At 44.5% G+C, this 18,350-nt stretch overlaps 2 protein-coding genes and 1 pseudogene across 2 annotated transcripts in view; 1 reads left to right on the top strand and 2 right to left on the bottom strand.

The window, feature by feature from the left end:
• Nucleotides 1–18,350, top strand: part of LOC136497623 (G-type lectin S-receptor-like serine/threonine-protein kinase B120) — a 71,027-nt gene that overhangs the window by 43,919 nt on the left and 8,758 nt on the right. The gene's annotated exons all lie outside the window — the stretch shown is intronic.
• Nucleotides 7,500–11,661, bottom strand: LOC136497621 (receptor-like protein kinase FERONIA). Its single transcript, XM_066493469.1, has 2 exons — nucleotides 11,367–11,661; nucleotides 7,500–10,641 (listed from the first exon to the last, which is right to left on the bottom strand). Exon 2 carries the CDS (start codon nucleotides 10,437–10,439, stop codon nucleotides 7,797–7,799), a length of 2,643 nt encoding a protein of 880 aa, XP_066349566.1. The 5' UTR covers nucleotides 10,440–10,641; nucleotides 11,367–11,661; the 3' UTR covers nucleotides 7,500–7,796.
• On the bottom strand, nucleotides 12,655–17,061 carry LOC136497624 (F-box protein At5g07610-like; annotated as a pseudogene).

Here is an 18,350-nt window from a genome sequence, read left to right as displayed (position 1 = left end):
TCACTTCTCGGTCTTCCGGCCTGAGTTGAACTACTTGGCTTCGCGGTCGGAACGAGTTATCCGGCCAACTAAGTGATAGGCATGCGTCCAACATGACATGAGGATATACAGCGAATCGGTCCTTAAACGACACAGACAGGGATAGATTCACACCCAAGACCTCCATGCCTTATTGCTGCACTACCATCATCCCGTCCGGTCTCTTTTCATTATTAACACATGGTTCTTTTCCATGATAGCAAATATAGCCAACCGTAACCAGAGCTCATCCTACATCTCGCAGGTGATAGGAAATCACCCGACTTCTACCGGTCTATGCATAGCTAAGCATCATTCGATCCTACACTTAATTAGGATTCACTGGATTTTATCTGGACAAGATAAGGATATAATGCAACAATTGGTTTCAACCAATTCCTATACTTAATGCATCATCAACAATAAAAGATACTTAAGATATTTGTAAAAACATGGGAGGCTTAGAATGCTTCGGGGCTTGCCTAGGATCCGACACAAGTCAATTCTGTTAGCTTGCACTGTCTTGGTGACATCTCCGGTCCTAGCACTTGCTTAGTCCTTCCATCTTCGGGATATATCCACCAAACCAAATCTTCGAGTTCGGCTCCACATCGCATCCTTCACGTGGTTCATCTAGCGCACCTAGATGAGATGCAAGATGCAAGTGTATGAATACATGGAAATGCAATAGACAATGCATCGCATGCAGTAAGTAAGACAAGCACAAGGTTACATTAACATGCACAAGCACTTCGCATTGTCTACTTTAAATATCGCACAATTTATCATCCCACGATAGCAAAGAAGATGACAACACCAAGCATGACACAAATTTCCCAAGATCTCAGGTGCTCTAACTCAGTCATCATTCAAGGCATAAGTCACACTTAACAATATACAAGCAAACACTATAATTGGAATCTGCCAATTTCTGGACATGCAAACAGCAGCTACAAGATTTAGCTATAACTGGAGTTACACAAATCCAAATGACTTGCAAGAAGACATTCTGGAAATATAATGAAATTGTCTACAATTCATATTTAAACCTATCAGCATGATTCCAAAGTTAACAAGGTTAAACAGGCACATTTATCAAGGCTGGTCCAGAAATTTCAGAAAGCTACAATTTCTGAAGACCAACTTAGAACAGTCATAACTCACAAACTACTTGGCCACATGCCATGAAAATTTAACACAAGCTAGTTAGGTGAGTTATCTACAACTTTCTTATTATCATCTTCAGATGATTCTACAGTTAGAAGGGTCAATTAATCCAATAATTGCATCTCTGTACAAAACATAGACAGAAACTGACATGCCACTTTAAACAGCTATAAATGGAGTTATACATATCCAATAAATGTGGTTCTAGACTTTTTAGAAATCTTATCAAATTCTAAACAACTTTGTTGTAAACACCTAAAGCAAATTCTACTATTAAGAAGGCCCCACAATACCAACAAGGTAACCCTGTCAGAGTTTGGGCAGAAACAGCCACTGATATTTAAGCAAGTATAACTCAAGATCTACTTAACCACAAATCATGATATTTAGCTTTTTGAAAAGCTTAATAAAAGTACTATGACTCATGTATTATCACAAAGTCATGATTCATAACCTAACTAGGCCAATTAATTTAATCTTGCAGGCCTATTCAGAATAGGGGTAAGGCAATACAGGCAATTTGTTATTTTTATAGATCTTAAACTATCAAGCCTAAAATACTGAAATTTTTACCAGACATCACTAATCACATCAGTAACACTCCACAAAAAGTTCACATTTATTTGAGTAAAATAACTGCAGTTATAAAAAGAATAAGACATGACTAGCATTAAGAACCTAACTGCCTAAATCTATTTTTACAGCTAAACCTTTAAACTAAAACATGTAATATTAATGATCTAGTACATAGATAATTTCACAAGGATTCCAAAAAGTCCATATTTACTATTTTATGAATTTTCTACGATTTACTACGAATTTCCAAAGTTCCTGCAAAATAATTACAAACCAGTCCTTAAGGCACTATTCACATGAGTCACTGACTTCGCAGTTAGGACCTTCCCTTTTCTCGAATTTGAAGGCAAGGTCCCTGACGCGAATCACAGCAGGGAGGTCGTCGGGGATTCGGCCGGTGGCGGCCGGAGAAGGACTCGCCGGCGGCGGCGAGTGGTGGGGAAGCACCGAAGGACCCGCGCACACCCGTGGGTAGCCTCAGATCGCACCACGATGGCCTGCAGTGGCCCGACCACGTACAGCCATTGACATGCAGCTACGGCGGCGAACTGTGCAATGGGCGCGAGCTCAGGGACTTGCCCGGCTGGCTGCGAAGGGGAGCAGTGGCTGTGCCGAGGCCTGGCTCGGCCAGCAGCGGTGTGGCTGCACGACTGCAGCCTGGCGCGAGCAGCAACAGGAACTCGAGCTTCGCTTGGCGGCAATGGCGGCCATGGCCATGGCATGGCGCCCATGGCAGCAAAGTGGAGGAGGGCGAGTGCGTGCGCGAGGGAGGAGGAGTGGGGAGGCTCGGGCGTCCATTCAAGAGAGCGCAGAGGCGCTGGGACGCGCGTTGGCATGGAGCAAGGAGGTGGGGCGCTGCTGCCCTGCATGGTGGCCACGCCCTGGACACACGCCCATTACGTCGAGCACGTGGCGAGTGACGAACGGGGCATGGTGGGCGGCGCTTTGGGCAGGATCAGAGCCGAATCAGGACATGGGCCGAATACGAAGATCGAAGCCCGCACGAAGCTCTACGTTTTTCATTAAGGGGGTTCAGCCATTAGCAAAACATATTAGAAGATAAATGTATGCCAAAACAGCAGTGTCAACACCTTGACGGCAGTCACGGAAACTCGCTTTCGGTGGTCAAAACTTCTTCAAACTGAATCTAACTTTTTGTATGTTCTTCACCAAGATGTAAACTCCAACTTTCACTTTTGGGTCAACTTGAGATGCTTAACGAATTTTGGAGAACGCGAGACACCAACGCCGATGTCGATGAATTTCAGACTTAGAATATTTCTAAGTGTTGCAGACTGCAGCGGAATCAATCTTGTGACCTTTGATTGTTAAGCTTAGAGATAGATTTAGACTTAAGTCCTTAAATAATGTTTGTAGTACACAAACTATACTACAACTTTTGTTTAAGGTCAAACCTCGTATCTTGAATATAAACCATTCTTTTACTTTGGTCAAAGCAGCATCTCGTTAACCCTAGAATTAGAGTTTTCGACCAATTGAGGCCTTTTCTTGACATGTGCTCAACACAAACCCTTCATGACTTTTGTTATAGAGTTCAATTAGAGTTGTTTGAGCAAGGTTGCAAGGTTTGGTTGACGTCATAGGTTTCCATCCACTTGATAAAGCAATTCATGCAAAGATATGACTTATCATTTCATGTGACTTTTTGATTCCAAACTTCATGAAACTTTTCCAGTGATCAATATAGATGGATATCGATGTGAGACACATGAAGATATTCCAATAACACCAGCCAAGCATATATCTTGAAAAGGGGCTATATGTAAAGCAAGGGTGCAATATCCGAGTTTAGGTTGGGGCTCATTTCCATAGGTTTGACCTTGACATCTTCATCGTCACTTAATCTGTCATGTTTAAGCTTAAACCCATTGCTTAACTGGTGACAAACACCTGGGGTGTTACAGGATCCGCATGAAGGAGAAGAAGGACCCAGCGATCCTAAAGGCCTTCGGCTCTCTCTCTCTCATTCTCCTCTTTTCCTCCGCTGTAACTTGTGCTTTCCCTTGACCTATAAAAGGGAAAGAAGGGCGCTCCATTAAGGGGCATCAGATTGATTCAAGCCTGGTCTGAACAAACCCATCGAACCCCGAACACACGGCTGAGCAGCAACCGAGCTCTCTTAGCACCCGTTCACTCCCTTCACCAAAGACTTGGGACCCATCCCTCTCTCGCCCATTTGTAACCCCTACTATGAACTTTCAGTGCTAGAAACACGAGCAGCAGCAACGAACTGGACGTAGGGACATTATGTTTGAACCAGTATAAACCTCATGTCCTCTAAGCACACCATCCGAGCCAGACGCGCAATATTAGAAATTTACTCATCGGTGGTGACTCGAAACATCGACAACATACATGCTAAAAGTTTAGTGTCTGAGAAAGAAAGGCAATGCTCCATTGGATTCCAAGTGTCATTTTCTTGATGTTATCAAGAAATGGACACCTAAATATGATTGGAACATTATTTTCAAAGAAGAAGAGTAAAGAAAAATAAGTTAAGCTATAAGAGCAACTCCAGGAGTTCTCTATATCTTTTCTAATTGTTAGGAATAAAGATCTTGATAAAAATACACCCTTGAACAACATCTTTAATTGGATATCCAAATATAGTATCCTCTATTCTGGATTTTCTCGCTAGCAAAAGGGAATTGTTGGCACTCTAAAGTTCGATGGGATATGATTCCATCAGACAGTACCAAACGACCCAGTAGAAATGCGCTGCACTCTCACCATATCGCTGTAGTCCTTCCCCGTCTACCTCATCCTGCCACACACGTGTACCCCGCCCCCATCAATCTCACCCCGCCTCACGCTTGCCGCTCCTTCCCCCTAACCCCCTCCTTTCTCTCTCCGCATGGGCGGGACCCACGAGCCGGGATGAGAACGAGCACGCCCCATCCGCAGGACCCCAGGCGCGCCACGCGCCCCATCCATCGGCCCTCGACGCTCGAGTCGTGCCCCCATGACTCTCTGAACATATCTATGAACAAACACAAAACACTTGCAACATGAAAACACTTGAATGCAACATAAGTCTGAAGCAGATGAAACATTTGAAACAAACACTTGCAACATGGGTGTTAAACATATGCAACATTCAGATAAAACACTTGCAACCTGCAACATGAAAACACTTATTGCAACATAAGACTGAAACAACTAAAACATGTCGAACATACTCTTGCAACATATATGTGAAATATATACAACATCCAAATAACCACACTTGCAACAGTCTAAAAAAGCAGATGAAATATTTGGAACGGACACTTGCAACATACGTGTACAACCATTGCAACATGTGCAACATCACGATCTATTTTGCAACATCCATATGAAACACTTGCAACATACTTCTGAAACATCTGAAATAATTGAAACATACTCTTGTAACATACGCTTTTAATGCAACATCTCCTTGCTGCTCGGCGGAATGGAGGCTCGTCAGTGTGTGGTGTTCACCGGAAGCAACGGCCCTGCGGTGCTTGTAAGCGGTGGGCCAGTGTCAGTGGCTACATGTCGCGGAAGGGAGGCATCGGCCGCACGAGCGGCGGGGAGGCCGCGGCCGAGCGACTTGGAGAGGGCAGCAGCGCACCGCGCCTGGCAGAGATGGCAGCCGAGCGTCGCGACTCAAAGGCAGCCACGCATTCGGAGGTGGCCGCGTGCTGCACCTTGGAGGGCCAGCAGCCGTGCGCTCTGAGGCGACAGGCAAGTAGATAAGAGCGATAGGAAGAGGAACGAGTTGATAGAAATAAGTGGATGGGCAGTTTTTTTTTTAGAAACGAAGGAGCATGGGTTGTTGAGCTGACGTCGTGGCCCAACAACGGAGCGTCCAGGCGAGCGGACGCCCGGTACAGAGCATTACCGTAAAAAAAATAGGGAACGAGACTGGTTGTCTAAAATGTGCACAAGCTATATAGAAAAGCTATTGACGGATGAAAAGATAAAAAACGATTTTTATGTAAACAGCTCTCTGTATACTGATTTAGATAGGAAACTTTCGAGATGCTCTAATGGGCTATGAGAGAGCTAGCCGACTAGTATTGTGGCTATCAGCTCTGTGAGATCCGGGCTGTCCATCATGATTCATGAGACCAGTCGGTTGTTGTCGTCGCATGGCCAACAAGAAGCCCCTTTTTTTTTATTTTGAAAAAAAAAAATCGTCGTCGATGGTGCAACTGGAGCCCATCGTGTTGTAGCTTTCGCAGCTGCCTCGTTCTTTGGCCTCCAGTCTAGGGCAATGCATGCCTGATGAACTGAATTAGATTTATTATCTGGGTGCAAGTGGAGCCTACCGTGAGTACCGTGGTTGTAGCTTTCGCGGCTGCCTCGCGTACTTTGACCTCCAGGGCAGTGCATGCCTCAACTGAACAGACATAGATAGGCACATAGTTGCTGGCACGTTAGCTAAGATCAGGCCATCTATCAATCGATTTGAAAGTCTCGTTTTTTTGTTCATTTAAGCCATTCCATAATAACCGCCACAATAAGAAAGAAGCAAGCGAAACAGCTAGAAGCGTTCGCTTCGCCGCGCCCAACTATTCTTATTCACGGGAAAGCCAACCGAAAGATTCGATTCGGACTTCGTAGAGCCGGTGCTGCTGCTGTCTGCGTAGGGCCGTCCCCCACTCCCGTCCGGGGGCGCTAAGGGGTTTTGGTAGATTCTTGATTTCTGAGTCATGGTGACAACAGCTTGCTTTTACTAACATCTGTCAATTGGGTTTTTTCCGGGCCGACACTTCTCTCTACTTTCCATGGCAAAGAGCCGAAGAATAACTACAACCTGGCTGCTAAGCTGGATTGCCGGTGCCGCGGGGCGCGGCTGCCGGCTGCTGCATGCAACTCCGATTGCTCGCCACGGGTTATTTTTTGCTTTTGTGAGTACGACTTTTGTTGAATATTGAAAATGTCAAAAAGCATTTAGATTTAGATGTGGAGGCAACTGGATGAAGGTTGAGACGGTAAGCACTGCCGGCCGTCCCCAGCAGGGTGTCACGGGCTCGACAGTTAGCCGGTCACGTCGGACCTAGATTTTCAGAAGAATCAAAATGAAGACTGATGTTTTGTTTTATACTTAATTAATATAATTGCATAGTACTGTGCGTAGGTTGGTGACCTAGACTTTTTCAGCAATTGTGGGGCCTGTATGCTGGAATTTCTTTTTGACGAATTCGGATGAGTCCAGCGGAGACACTGACTCCTGCATGGTGCCGGAGCGGATAGGTCGTCCGGTATGGCGGCTATCTGGAAAGAGGAGCACGTAGGTTTAATTTGTTTGATTGAAGACCTTGTCATCAGCACGAGGGGTGTGATATTCCCGCTAAGATTTAGCTTATGCTGATTTGTTGTGAGAGGAGAACATTATTTGTTCGCTGAAAAGTAATGCTGCAGAACAGGCCAATAATCACTTTTGCCTTTACTGGCATGTGAGACATTGCACTATGTATGGTACATAAGTCTGAGTGTCATGTATTGTTGTGATTCTTTCATCTGGCGATGCCTCACAGGTCAAGGTGGGCAGGAATCACAATGTACACTGTCGATCAGTAAATTTGTAAATATATATGACTACTATGGTCTGATAGCCAAACACAGGACATGAACTTGGTGAGGAAAAAGTATATGGATCCATAAACGTATAACTGAAAATACAGGTTCCAATTTTGAACCTTCTCTGTCTCCCAATTCATTTACTAGTAACGGAGATTACAATCAAGGAAATCAAAGAGTGACACCTTACTTTCATATATATGTGAATATTACAAATCGGCCTTGAAGTGAAAACATACCTCAGGTACATACATGTTTAAGATAATTTAAAGGGAAGTACCTTGCCATTACAGTGATTTCTGCAGGCTCTGGCACAATACATATGTATATGATGAACTACTTTTTTTAAGATGAAGGAACTTATGCTGAATATGTATAACTATACTAGTTGGTCATATATATACCATGAAACTAGAAACATATAGCAAATCAGAAGAGATTAACTGCAGTTGTATTCTTGGTTTTCATCTGCCGCCTGGATGCATGAGCTGCGAGAAAACAATGCTTGGGGTCAGCCCATCTGAATCCACACTTGCGAGGCTCCGTCCTGCCATGCTCATAGTCAATGATGTGGTGATTGTTGTGTCCGTCGATGGTTCATCCGAGTGAAGCCTGGGGATGATAAGTGGCGATGTGTTTGAAGATGTCCCGTCGGTGACGCTGCTACTGTCCTCCTTGCTCTCCTGCAGCTGGAGTGCAAATTCAAGGTTCCAGAGGACATCGGCCATAGATGGTCTGTCGATGCTGTGATCAGCCACGCACTTCTCTGCGGTCTCCGCGAACTTCATGAAACATTGGGGAGAAATTTTCCCTTGCAGATGTGGGTCGATGATCTGGCCAAGAATGCCTTTCTTCTGGCAGTGCAGCGCCCAGTCGGCGAGGCTCACTTGCTCCTTAGGAAGTGAGGGGCTCAGGGCAGGGCGTGCACAGAGGACCTCAAACAGCACGACTCCAAATGAGTAGACATCAGATTTCTCAGTGAGCTGCTGCCGTCGGAAGTACTCGGGGTCGAGGTATCCAAAGCTTCCCTTCACAACCGTGCTCACATGAGTGTTATCGACATTCGGACCAGTCTTCGACAGCCCAAAGTCTGAAACCTTAGCAACCAATTTGTCATCCAACAAAATGTTGGTGGTCTTGACATCTCTGTGTATGATGGTATGCTTTGCACCTGTGTGCAGGTAATGCAGTCCCCGAGCCGCACCGATGCATATCTCAAGCCGCTTCTTCCAGGACAGTGCTGGCTTCTTGGTGTTGTATAAGTGCTCCCTAAGAGTCCCATTGGCCATGTAGTCATACACTAGAATCATCTCATTCATATCGTCACAGTATCCAATCAGCGACACAAGGTGACGGTGACGGAGCTTTGACAACATCTCAATCTCAGTCTGGAACTCGTGGACACCCTGCTCAGACGTTGGGTTACCACGCTTGATTGCCACCATTGTGCCATTATCTATCTCTCCAAGGTACACATTTCCAAAACCACCTTTGCCGAGGAGCGAGGTTTGATCAAAATTATTGGTGGCTGCCTGGATTTCACCAAATGAGAAGTGGTGGCAAAGATTAGATGGTAATGTTGACGTACGGCTCCCTGTAGTTGTTGTCTTCCCTGAGGTGTTTGACCGTGACTTGCTGTAATCAGTGAGAGGAGTCCACTGGCCATCATCGGGTTTCCCAGATTCCTTTGCTACCTTCTTTCTTCTGCAGATGATGCACACACCAATAAAGGCAATGAGTAGCACAGCAAAACCACCAACAGCTCCACCAATGATTGCCGGCACATAACCTTTGTTTCTCCCACTAGGTTTCCCATTATTAGGTTCAAAAGATGGAAGGGGAGGGTTGAGCCCATTAAGACTATTGTTTCCATAATTCTGCAGCTTGAAGACCTCCAGACCGTTCAATATCGCATCGAAGTACTCCGGTTTCGTTGTAAGATCTGGGTGGAGGGCAACCCATAAATCCATCTGACCAGAACCAGTTGTGATGGTAACATAGTCTGTGTACACTGTTTTGCCAATTCCTCCGCTAAACACGATGACATCCATTTCCTGTTGTGCTGTCTGATTGTTGATGTAGATGAAGAATGACCTCTGATTGACCTTTGTTATCGGATACTGGATCTCACAGAAATGGAACCTTAGGAGGTAGTAGAACCCAGCATCAACGGGTAAAATCCATGTAAGATTGTGGTTCAGGTTAACCTGGGCATTTGGCCCCATAGAGCGAGCAGTTGCATAGACATTAACTGGTGCAGCGTACTTTGGTACATTGGCTGTATACGTGATTGTAAGATTGTTGTCTTTCCCAAAAGTCACACCATAATCAGAAGCATATATGTAAGCACTGTCGTCTTGCCATGAACGGTAGAAGTCAACATCTCCTTGTGGTGGGATGGCCTGGCCTCCAACATTAAGCCGGTACATTGTTTGGAACCCCATTCCAGCAAGAATAGGGAACGGATCCGGGTTTCCCCCGTTGGCTAGTGTTGGTATTGGTGTTGTGAAGAGGTCAGGTGTGGGCACAATTTCGATCCCGTTGATGAATGCGTAAGAGCCATTGTGATGTGTGGATGGGGAGAAAGTGAGGTTTAGACTGCCTTCAGTAACGTTTATGTAGTATTCACGAACAAAGAAGGCAACACTAGGAGTAACTGCCGCAGCAGTTTGGGAGGCATTGAAGTCATATAAAAGGGTCAGATTGCCGGCTGTGACACCAAAGTAAGCATCTGCAGCAGCATGGTTGCCATCGTAATTGGTAGGATAGAAGTAGAGGCGCACGAACATGCAGCCAGGACTAACAGGAAAGGAATAGGTGTAGTTTGAGGTGAAGATGCGAGCAGTCATGTAAGGCGTAGGGGATGGTAGTGAAGGGTCATAAGATGAGGCAGTTGCTGCAATTCCTTTCAGTGAAGGCGCAAACTTGGAATTGGTGTCGCTGTCCCAGCTCCGGTCATCAGCATCTGGGCCTGTTGGGCTTGGTGCTCCACAATCCAAGCGTATCTGGCCAGAGCCGATGGTATTGTTGTCAGCCGCCACAGCAAGTGCCAAGATGCATAGCAGTGTGAGGCATCTGAGGATAGCTGACAAGGTTGGGTGTGCCATTTAATTGTTGGTGTCTCACAAGGCTCTCTTTACAGCAGTTTAGCTATAAGATAAGATGGCTGGCTCTAGGAACATCTCCAGCTTAGCAGAACATTGGGCCTTTCTCTTTGGGGTTTTGGGCAAGAAAGAATCTGGCAAATTGCAGGGTGGTCGGACTGCAGTCTTGCAGTCTTCGTTTACTTAAAAAGGTATTTAGCAGATCCTGCCATAAGAATAGAAAAGAAAACCAACTTCAGTAGTGAATATCGATAAGATGGACAGCGATAAACTGACTCAAGGTGGATAAGTAAAGTCTGACATCTGAAAAAGAAATAGTATAACACAAACAAAGAGAAATATAACATGGACCGAAATGACTAGGAGAAAGATACTAATAATCCTTCTAAGATAATTATCAGGACAGACAGTAGCATTGATTTCCTCGCAATAGTAAAATAGTAAACTAGCAGCAAGCTCCTGGACGCCACACAAAACAAGTTATTAGGAGGACGTTATAAATTTGCAGCAGAAGGAAAAAGAAACAAATCAGAGTAAGGAGAGAAAAGAGGAGCAACTAACATTGCAGATCGATCACTTCATCTAAGGGAAAGAAAGGGCTAAATTAATCCGTTAAGGAATACAAAGTGCATAGGCCTAGCGCTATCGGCCGCGGATTAGAATTTGGTTTGCCTAAAGTAAGAACAAGTACCTTTCTAAGCAGAGATTCTATGAACAATAATAATCTAAATTCTGAACTGAACAACCGGGCACCGCAAGAACCATATATAGAGACAAATAACCCAAATTTGGGGATCCCGCGGCCAAATTTGGCCGCAAAAAGGAAACTTTCAGGAAACCTTGAAAAGTTGAAATCCAAGAACAGCGCCACAGAGCCCGGCCAAACAGAGCAGGAAACAGGGAGGAACAGAATGAAATAGAACCAGTTACCTAGCCAAGATGCAGGAAGGAGGGGCGCTTCTTGCAAGCTTGAGAGGGAGGCGAGGGCGGCCGAACCAGCGGGGTGAGCCAGCGGCAGCGGCCGCCGTGTATTGGGTGGCAACTGGCAAAACGGGGGAGGCGATGAAGAATTGAGCGATTGTTTCGCTCGCAATCGCAGTGCTAGATAGATATAATGGGGTTTGGGGGACGGCGAGGTACAACCAAACCGACCCGTTTAAACTTCGAAACTGCCCATCAAAATCATTAGATACTAATTAAATAGATGAGATAAGAGATGTGATTTTTTCACGCTTAAATTCTCCACACCGGCTTTTTCTTTTAAGCTTAAGTCCTTTCACCTCATCCATTGGATCAACATCCAGTCATATGAGGATACGTTGCCGATGGGTTTGGCACTTTGGCTGGCTAGCTTTGTGCCTTTGTGCGGGTGGGGTGGGAATTGATTGCTAGTGGGAAAATGTTAACGGCAGAAAAATAGCTTTGTGCCTTTGTGCGGGTGGGGTGGGAATTGATTGCTAGTGGGAAAATGTTAACGGCAGAAAAATGAAAAGAGTGGAGGCCCGCAGGTCGGGACAACGGGCAACAACGACCAACGAGCCCGCCAGTCTCCGCTCGGCTCGTGATGGTGCAGTGGTGGAAAAAAAAAACCGGGTCCTACCTGGCATCTCGCTTCACAGGGCATAGCGGCCTAGAGGGTGGGCAAAGTGGACATCGCTTTATGGTCCCACCGAATAATAATAAGAACTTGAGAAGGGGAAAAAGGTAAAAATAAAAAAGATCACCCAAACAGTCAAACCTGTGCAGATTTTTTTGATGAAAACTGGAGGGGTTTGCAGCCCTACAGCACATCTATGGCACATTTCTTGTCAAACCTGTGCAGATTGATCGCTTCTTACAAAAACCATGCTATGCCAATACATCGTTATTCGTACGGGGGTGTTTCTTGTTTGCTGTCGCTGCAGACTAGAAGAAATACCAAAGTTCAGAGCAAAACTGAGAAATAGGTTGCGACTGTCTGACATAGGTGCTTCAGCATCGACCCGCTGTTGACCACTATAAGTAGAACCTAGTGACAAGCCGGCAGAGCATAATCGTTTTCACAGCAAAAACCATGTTAGATAGAAGCCGATTGTAGAAGTAGTACCTCCACCTGGCCAATTGACGGCCACCGTGGCGAATTAGGCAACCAACATACTCTGTAATTCCATTTCTCTGATGCCAAAACAATCAGCAACAAAGAACTTCAGCACACAAGGCCATGAACTGAAATCTGAATAAGGATTATTTTTTCTCACGTCACATAGCCTCCCAGGTTAGTACATTAACATACCATAGCAACTACATGCAGTATCTTGAAACACACACACACACAGAGAGAGAGAGAGAGAGAGAGAGAGAGAGAGAGAGAGAGAGAGAGAGAGAGACGAAGCTTCCCCATTTTCAAAATAACAACGTGCTAAACAAGTGTTCATGCCGATGACAGTCACAGCTAGAAATGAAGAAGTCACTCGTTCTTGTTGTGCCTTTAGTAATAAGGTTATAGGTCTGGCATCTTCAAGTAGCAGGCAACGTAGTACACAGTACAGTACGCATACCAGTGAGAGCTATGTTTAATCTCATTAAGCTTCCCGGTGCTGATACCGTATGAAAGAAGCTTGTTTGTCTTTTCATCAATGAGGAAAAGAACATCCCTTTCCAGGTCAAAGGCGATGATTTCATAATCACAAGTCCAAAAATAACGATCCTCATAGTGAACAAGGTCATCCCTTCCAAATGCATCTCTCATACTAAGACTATGCACAACAGTCCAGCCATAAGGACTACCATCAGCATAATAACTCCATATGAGAACTGTGCAACCATCCTTCTATGGCACTGCATAGTGTAAGATTCCTGAAGATTCACCAAGGCAACCTCTAAAGCAACGATCTGCAAAGCAGCCATACCTGTGGAGTGGCAACTTAATTGTCCAGTTACGGGGTGGTACACCCATGTTCTCTGCCTCCGGTTCCTCCAACACCAAAACATCACGATCTGAATGTGCATACAAGAATCCATCAACACGTGTGGTCTGTAACTACAAACAAAGATTTCAAATTTTTCTGGATCCCACAAATCAGAATACACTAGCCACATGGAGTCGTGAGATGAAAACATCTCAACTGTCCTGGTACCAATATAAAAATTGTCATAGTCACGGTACTCATGAAAGTTGAAGACACAAAAGTGTGGTGACCGTGATGGATCAAAGCCCAAAATTGTTGTATAACTGAAGTTGCCTGACTTTCGTTGAGTATCAGGAAGTATTCTCCACTCCCGTGTTGCTGGGTTACACACAATGAAGCTTAAAATGTCAGGAGAAGTATGGCTGCTCCTGTACTCACAAAGGACTAGGCCATTGCAACAGTCAATAAACTTCAGTTGTTCATAATGTGGCAAGAAACTAAGAGTTCCATCGATGCCTTCATCATTTTTGGACAGATTGACAAACTGGACAGCAGAGTTGTCACGATCTTGGTAGAAAAAACCAGTTGGAACTTTGGGCAGCTTCTGGGAGTAGTGAGGATAGCCAGGATTTGCATACGCATTTAAAACAGCAAAAGGATTTGAATGGCAAACGGGACAGTATTTCCACGACTAGATCATCAGTTATCTTGGCCGTAGAATTAGAAAGCTCCTCCTCCTCAGGGTCCATCTTTTGTTGTTTTGTATTGCTCACTGGAAAGAAAACTGCTGATAAGAGCAAAGAAAAAAATCGTGCTCCAAACATAGAAACAAGGAAATCATGACAAATGTCAGAAAATTGAAACTGTGACATTAGATAGACAGCAGTTTCAAACGTAAATTTGGATCAAAGCATTTCTAAGTTCTGCAGAAGACATCTCCATATCCCCTGATAGCAATACGCTGATGCAGCATGGCCATCTAATAGCACACACCCAATTACCTGCTATGAACTCTAAAGGTGAAAATAGAGATATATAACTAACTAGGTGGCACGAAACTGCCACCCCAGTAAAATGGACCACTGAGTACTGTTCCTGTCAAGTATGAAGAATGTTTGTTCTTCCTATCTTTATTTAAATGTCATTCTTAATCTTGCTTAATCTGCAGAAAACAGAATGTTACTGACCCTTTTTCTCAAGATTTTAGTGCAGGTGTGGTGTGACAAAGGCATGGCTTCACTGATATATGCTATTTGTACAAGGTTTTCTAAATGTCCAGATCTTCTAGGCGATTATATCGTTAGCGGTTTAGTTAGTAATATCTAACAAATACATCCATAGTTCTGTAGTTGAATAGCCAGGGAAGATTAGTTCCAAATAATTTCAACTATTATTGCAGTCCAACTGCATGCCAAAGATGGAACAGATGCCAACTTGCCCTCTGACCTCCGAACAAGGGCGACCCAGCAAACTAAACAAAACAATAAGATGATACTCTCTTCGTCGAAGTGACTATGCAAGATGGAAGTCCGTCGGATCGTAAACATCAGATAATATCTCCGTCGAAGCGACTATGCAATACCGAAGTTCGTCGGATCGTAAACATCAGATGGAAATTCAGATATAGTACATAATTTTCGCTGTGTTTGTTTGTTTTGGGTCGATCTCTCCCAGGTTCCAACAAAGTAAACATATCCTTTACACCAATCAGCAAAGGCCTACTGCCATTTGGAAATAGAATAGATCTGGCCCTAAAGTAAGATTGCTAGAGGGAGGAAGGGGGAGGGGGGGAGGGAGGGAGGTATATATGTCCATGCAGCCCGATGCACGACAACCCGGGCCGAAGCACGATTTTTTGGCCCGACCCAAGCAAGGCACGGCCCGAGGTTGTGCAGGCCTGGGCCGGCAGGGCCCGATGTATAGGGCCATGCTTGGGCCGCACCCCAGGCACGTGGGTTGGCACGGCACGGCCCGGTAAATAGCACAGGCCCGGTACCACGTGGACGTGGATCACGGCAGGCGTGAACCACAGACGAACGTGAAGCACGAAGCCACAGTACAGCAGTAATTCTGAACAGGAACAAGTCAGTCGTGCAACATATGACTCGCGTGACATCTTCGAAGGGCGCATCTACCAGCAATACGGTCACGACGACTTAAAACCATACCAGCGCGACCAACTTAAAGATCGCATACTACGCGAGAGTCAGTCTACCGAAGAAGGCCTAGTTAAACCTATTCTGGATACTAAACCATAACAATAGGGCTACTTATATATTTCGTAGTTAAACACCATAACTTTTTGTAGAAATAGGTTGTCAAATTTAAGTTTAGAAAATGATTTTGAAGCTTTATTTCCTCATTTTTGGCTCTGATGCCACATGTGGCAGAACCGCCTAAAATAACACACTTACGGAGACGCTTGTCTTCCACTAGACACTAAGCACCCCGAAGGTGAGCTACACCAGGCAGTTTTATCGAGCACACCACATGGGAGAACCCGAAAATCCACATTTTTCAACAGGATAATAAATGAGAGAATAAAACTTACAACATTTTAGCAATTTCTTACATCACTTTCCGTGCAACATCAGAGTATAATATTTATTGTTTATAACAGCGGAATATAACCATGTTATCAGAGTTTCAGCGGAAATAAAATCATTTAATGACAAGTCAAACATTAACATGATAATCCATTATATACATCATATCAGGTTATAAGTGTTTCCATTGTAAAATATTTTGGGTGAAAGTTTCAAATAAACTCTATGTCCGCAACATTAAGAAAATCCTCGCTGAGCCCACCAGGAGGTTTCCACACACAAGTGTCAACTCCACATGTTCCTGTCACCTGCAACAGGGTAGAACAAACCCTGAGTACACAATTGTACTCCGCAAGACTTACCCATCAGGAGAAAAGAAAAGACTCCAAGGATATGCAAGGCTATCTGACTTGTGGGTTTAATGTATCTGCATGAAGCATTACTAAGCGTGCATCTTTATATTCAATTTCATTAGCGGTCATCATTAGTTCATTAATTAACCATTCTATGTAAGCACATGTGCTACTTTCAAGCAGGTGGTAAGCAATCAGAACCATTTTACCATCTTTCATATTCCAATTTCTTACTACGGTGCTAGACTGTAGACAAGTCGTATCGGATTACCCAACGATTTGTGAATCAATGTGCCCAGCTGGGTACCCCGAAACACACACCCCGCTTGTACCACAGGCACAAGCAGGACCAACCCACCACTCTCCTGTCAAGGGGTCTAGGTCCTCGTCCAAACTTGGACTCCAAGCCCCCACACATGAGTTCCGGACTCAGTGTGGTGCTTAGACTTCCACCATCCCCGCCTCCAATTAGTCAGTCCGGAAAGAGTCGGAACCCACGACAAGAGAGCAACAAGCCTTCCCTGCTCCCATAAACAAGTATGTGCTCAGGATAATAAGCCTATGACCTGACTAGAATCCAATGTAACGGACGGTCTTTAACCGACACAGGCGAAACAAACGCAATCCGAGCCTCGCTCAAATGCCAAACCAAGTCCAGATCCAAGTACCATTCCGCCCGGTCTCCAATTATCATTCATATATTTTCTATGTGATAGTAATATAACAACAACAATAATATATTTCATATCTCTCGCGAGTGACAGACAATCACTTGACTTCTACAGGAGTCCTGTAGCATAGCAATATACACGATCCTGTCATACTAGTAAAACTCATAGGAAAAGGATATATATATATATATATATATATATATATATATATATATATATATATATGCAAGTGGGTTTTATTCAACTCCTTAAACTTAATGCACAAGCATAAAATAAAAGTGCAGAATAATAAGGGTTATATATCGGGGCTTGCTTGGGTAAGATATAACCAAAAGTTAGCATTTCATCGTGGCGGCATGATCCTCCAGACCCTCCTTTCGATACCCCAAATGACTCCATGATCCCTCATTGTTCCTATTAGGGTATACGTGGATGAAATACAGAGACGTGATTAACCAACTACAACCGTGACTCGTAAAGTACGATTTACGCCTCTAAAGCTAACGAGCTAGTTCTAACGATGACCGTACTTAGGCTATGTATCCACGTTGTCGAATCAGACGTCATTTCCCAATGAGTGTTTTAGCTATACAACCCAAGTTATTTCTTTATTCCATTCTATAGATTTACTATCTATTCGAAATAGGGCATCATTATCTTCCTAACAAACTAAGCACTCTGGAGCTACAAAAATTACGGTGAGCAGATAATAATGTTAGGAATTTACTATACAATTTTTAGGGTCAACACTATCACCATTTTCTCACAAAAATTCCTACAAGTTCATGTTTTACCCATTTTAAGTGCTTCAAACTAATTAGTCTACTCTTGAAAATTCTATGAAACTAAGTGAACAAAATACATTAGCAGATAGGTCAGGATTTTAGGAACCTAACAAAATTAGTTTCATAATTTTTGAACATCTACATAATTTTTTATTGAATTTACAAGTTTACCTTACGAGCTAAATTAGAAAAGACTTTAGAAATTGGAAAGGGCCGGCGGTAACCGGATCTGGCCTGGCAGCCCAAAATGGCCCACGTGAAACACGGTGCACGCAGCAGGCCGGCCTAGTCACGGCCCAAGGCGGGGAGTCCGCATTCGCGCCAACGGTTTTACAAAAGAGTCCCCAATCTATCCATTTATTACGCGGCACTATGCGTACTATTGCAATAGAGACACGTTTTGCAGAGAGACCCCTGAACTAGCCTACCTTTACCACGGGATGGTCCTCGGCGGCCTAGGCACGACGGCGTGACTCCGGCCGGCACAACGCGTGGACACCGACCACCGGAACGAAACACCAGCCCCACAATCGAGTCGACGAGCATCGTGGAGCCAAGACGAAACCCTGGACGGCGATCAGGAGTTAAACGGTGACTTCTACAGCGCTACCCACGGTGGCGGCCCAACCACCACGGCGACGCGAGCAGTCTGGCGAGGTAACGCAAGTAAC

This window comes from Miscanthus floridulus, chromosome 12, assembly GCF_019320115.1.
Source record: "Miscanthus floridulus cultivar M001 chromosome 12, ASM1932011v1, whole genome shotgun sequence".
NCBI lineage: Eukaryota > Viridiplantae > Streptophyta > Magnoliopsida > Poales > Poaceae > Miscanthus > Miscanthus floridulus.
This window is presented reverse-complemented; position numbering and strand designations above follow the sequence as displayed.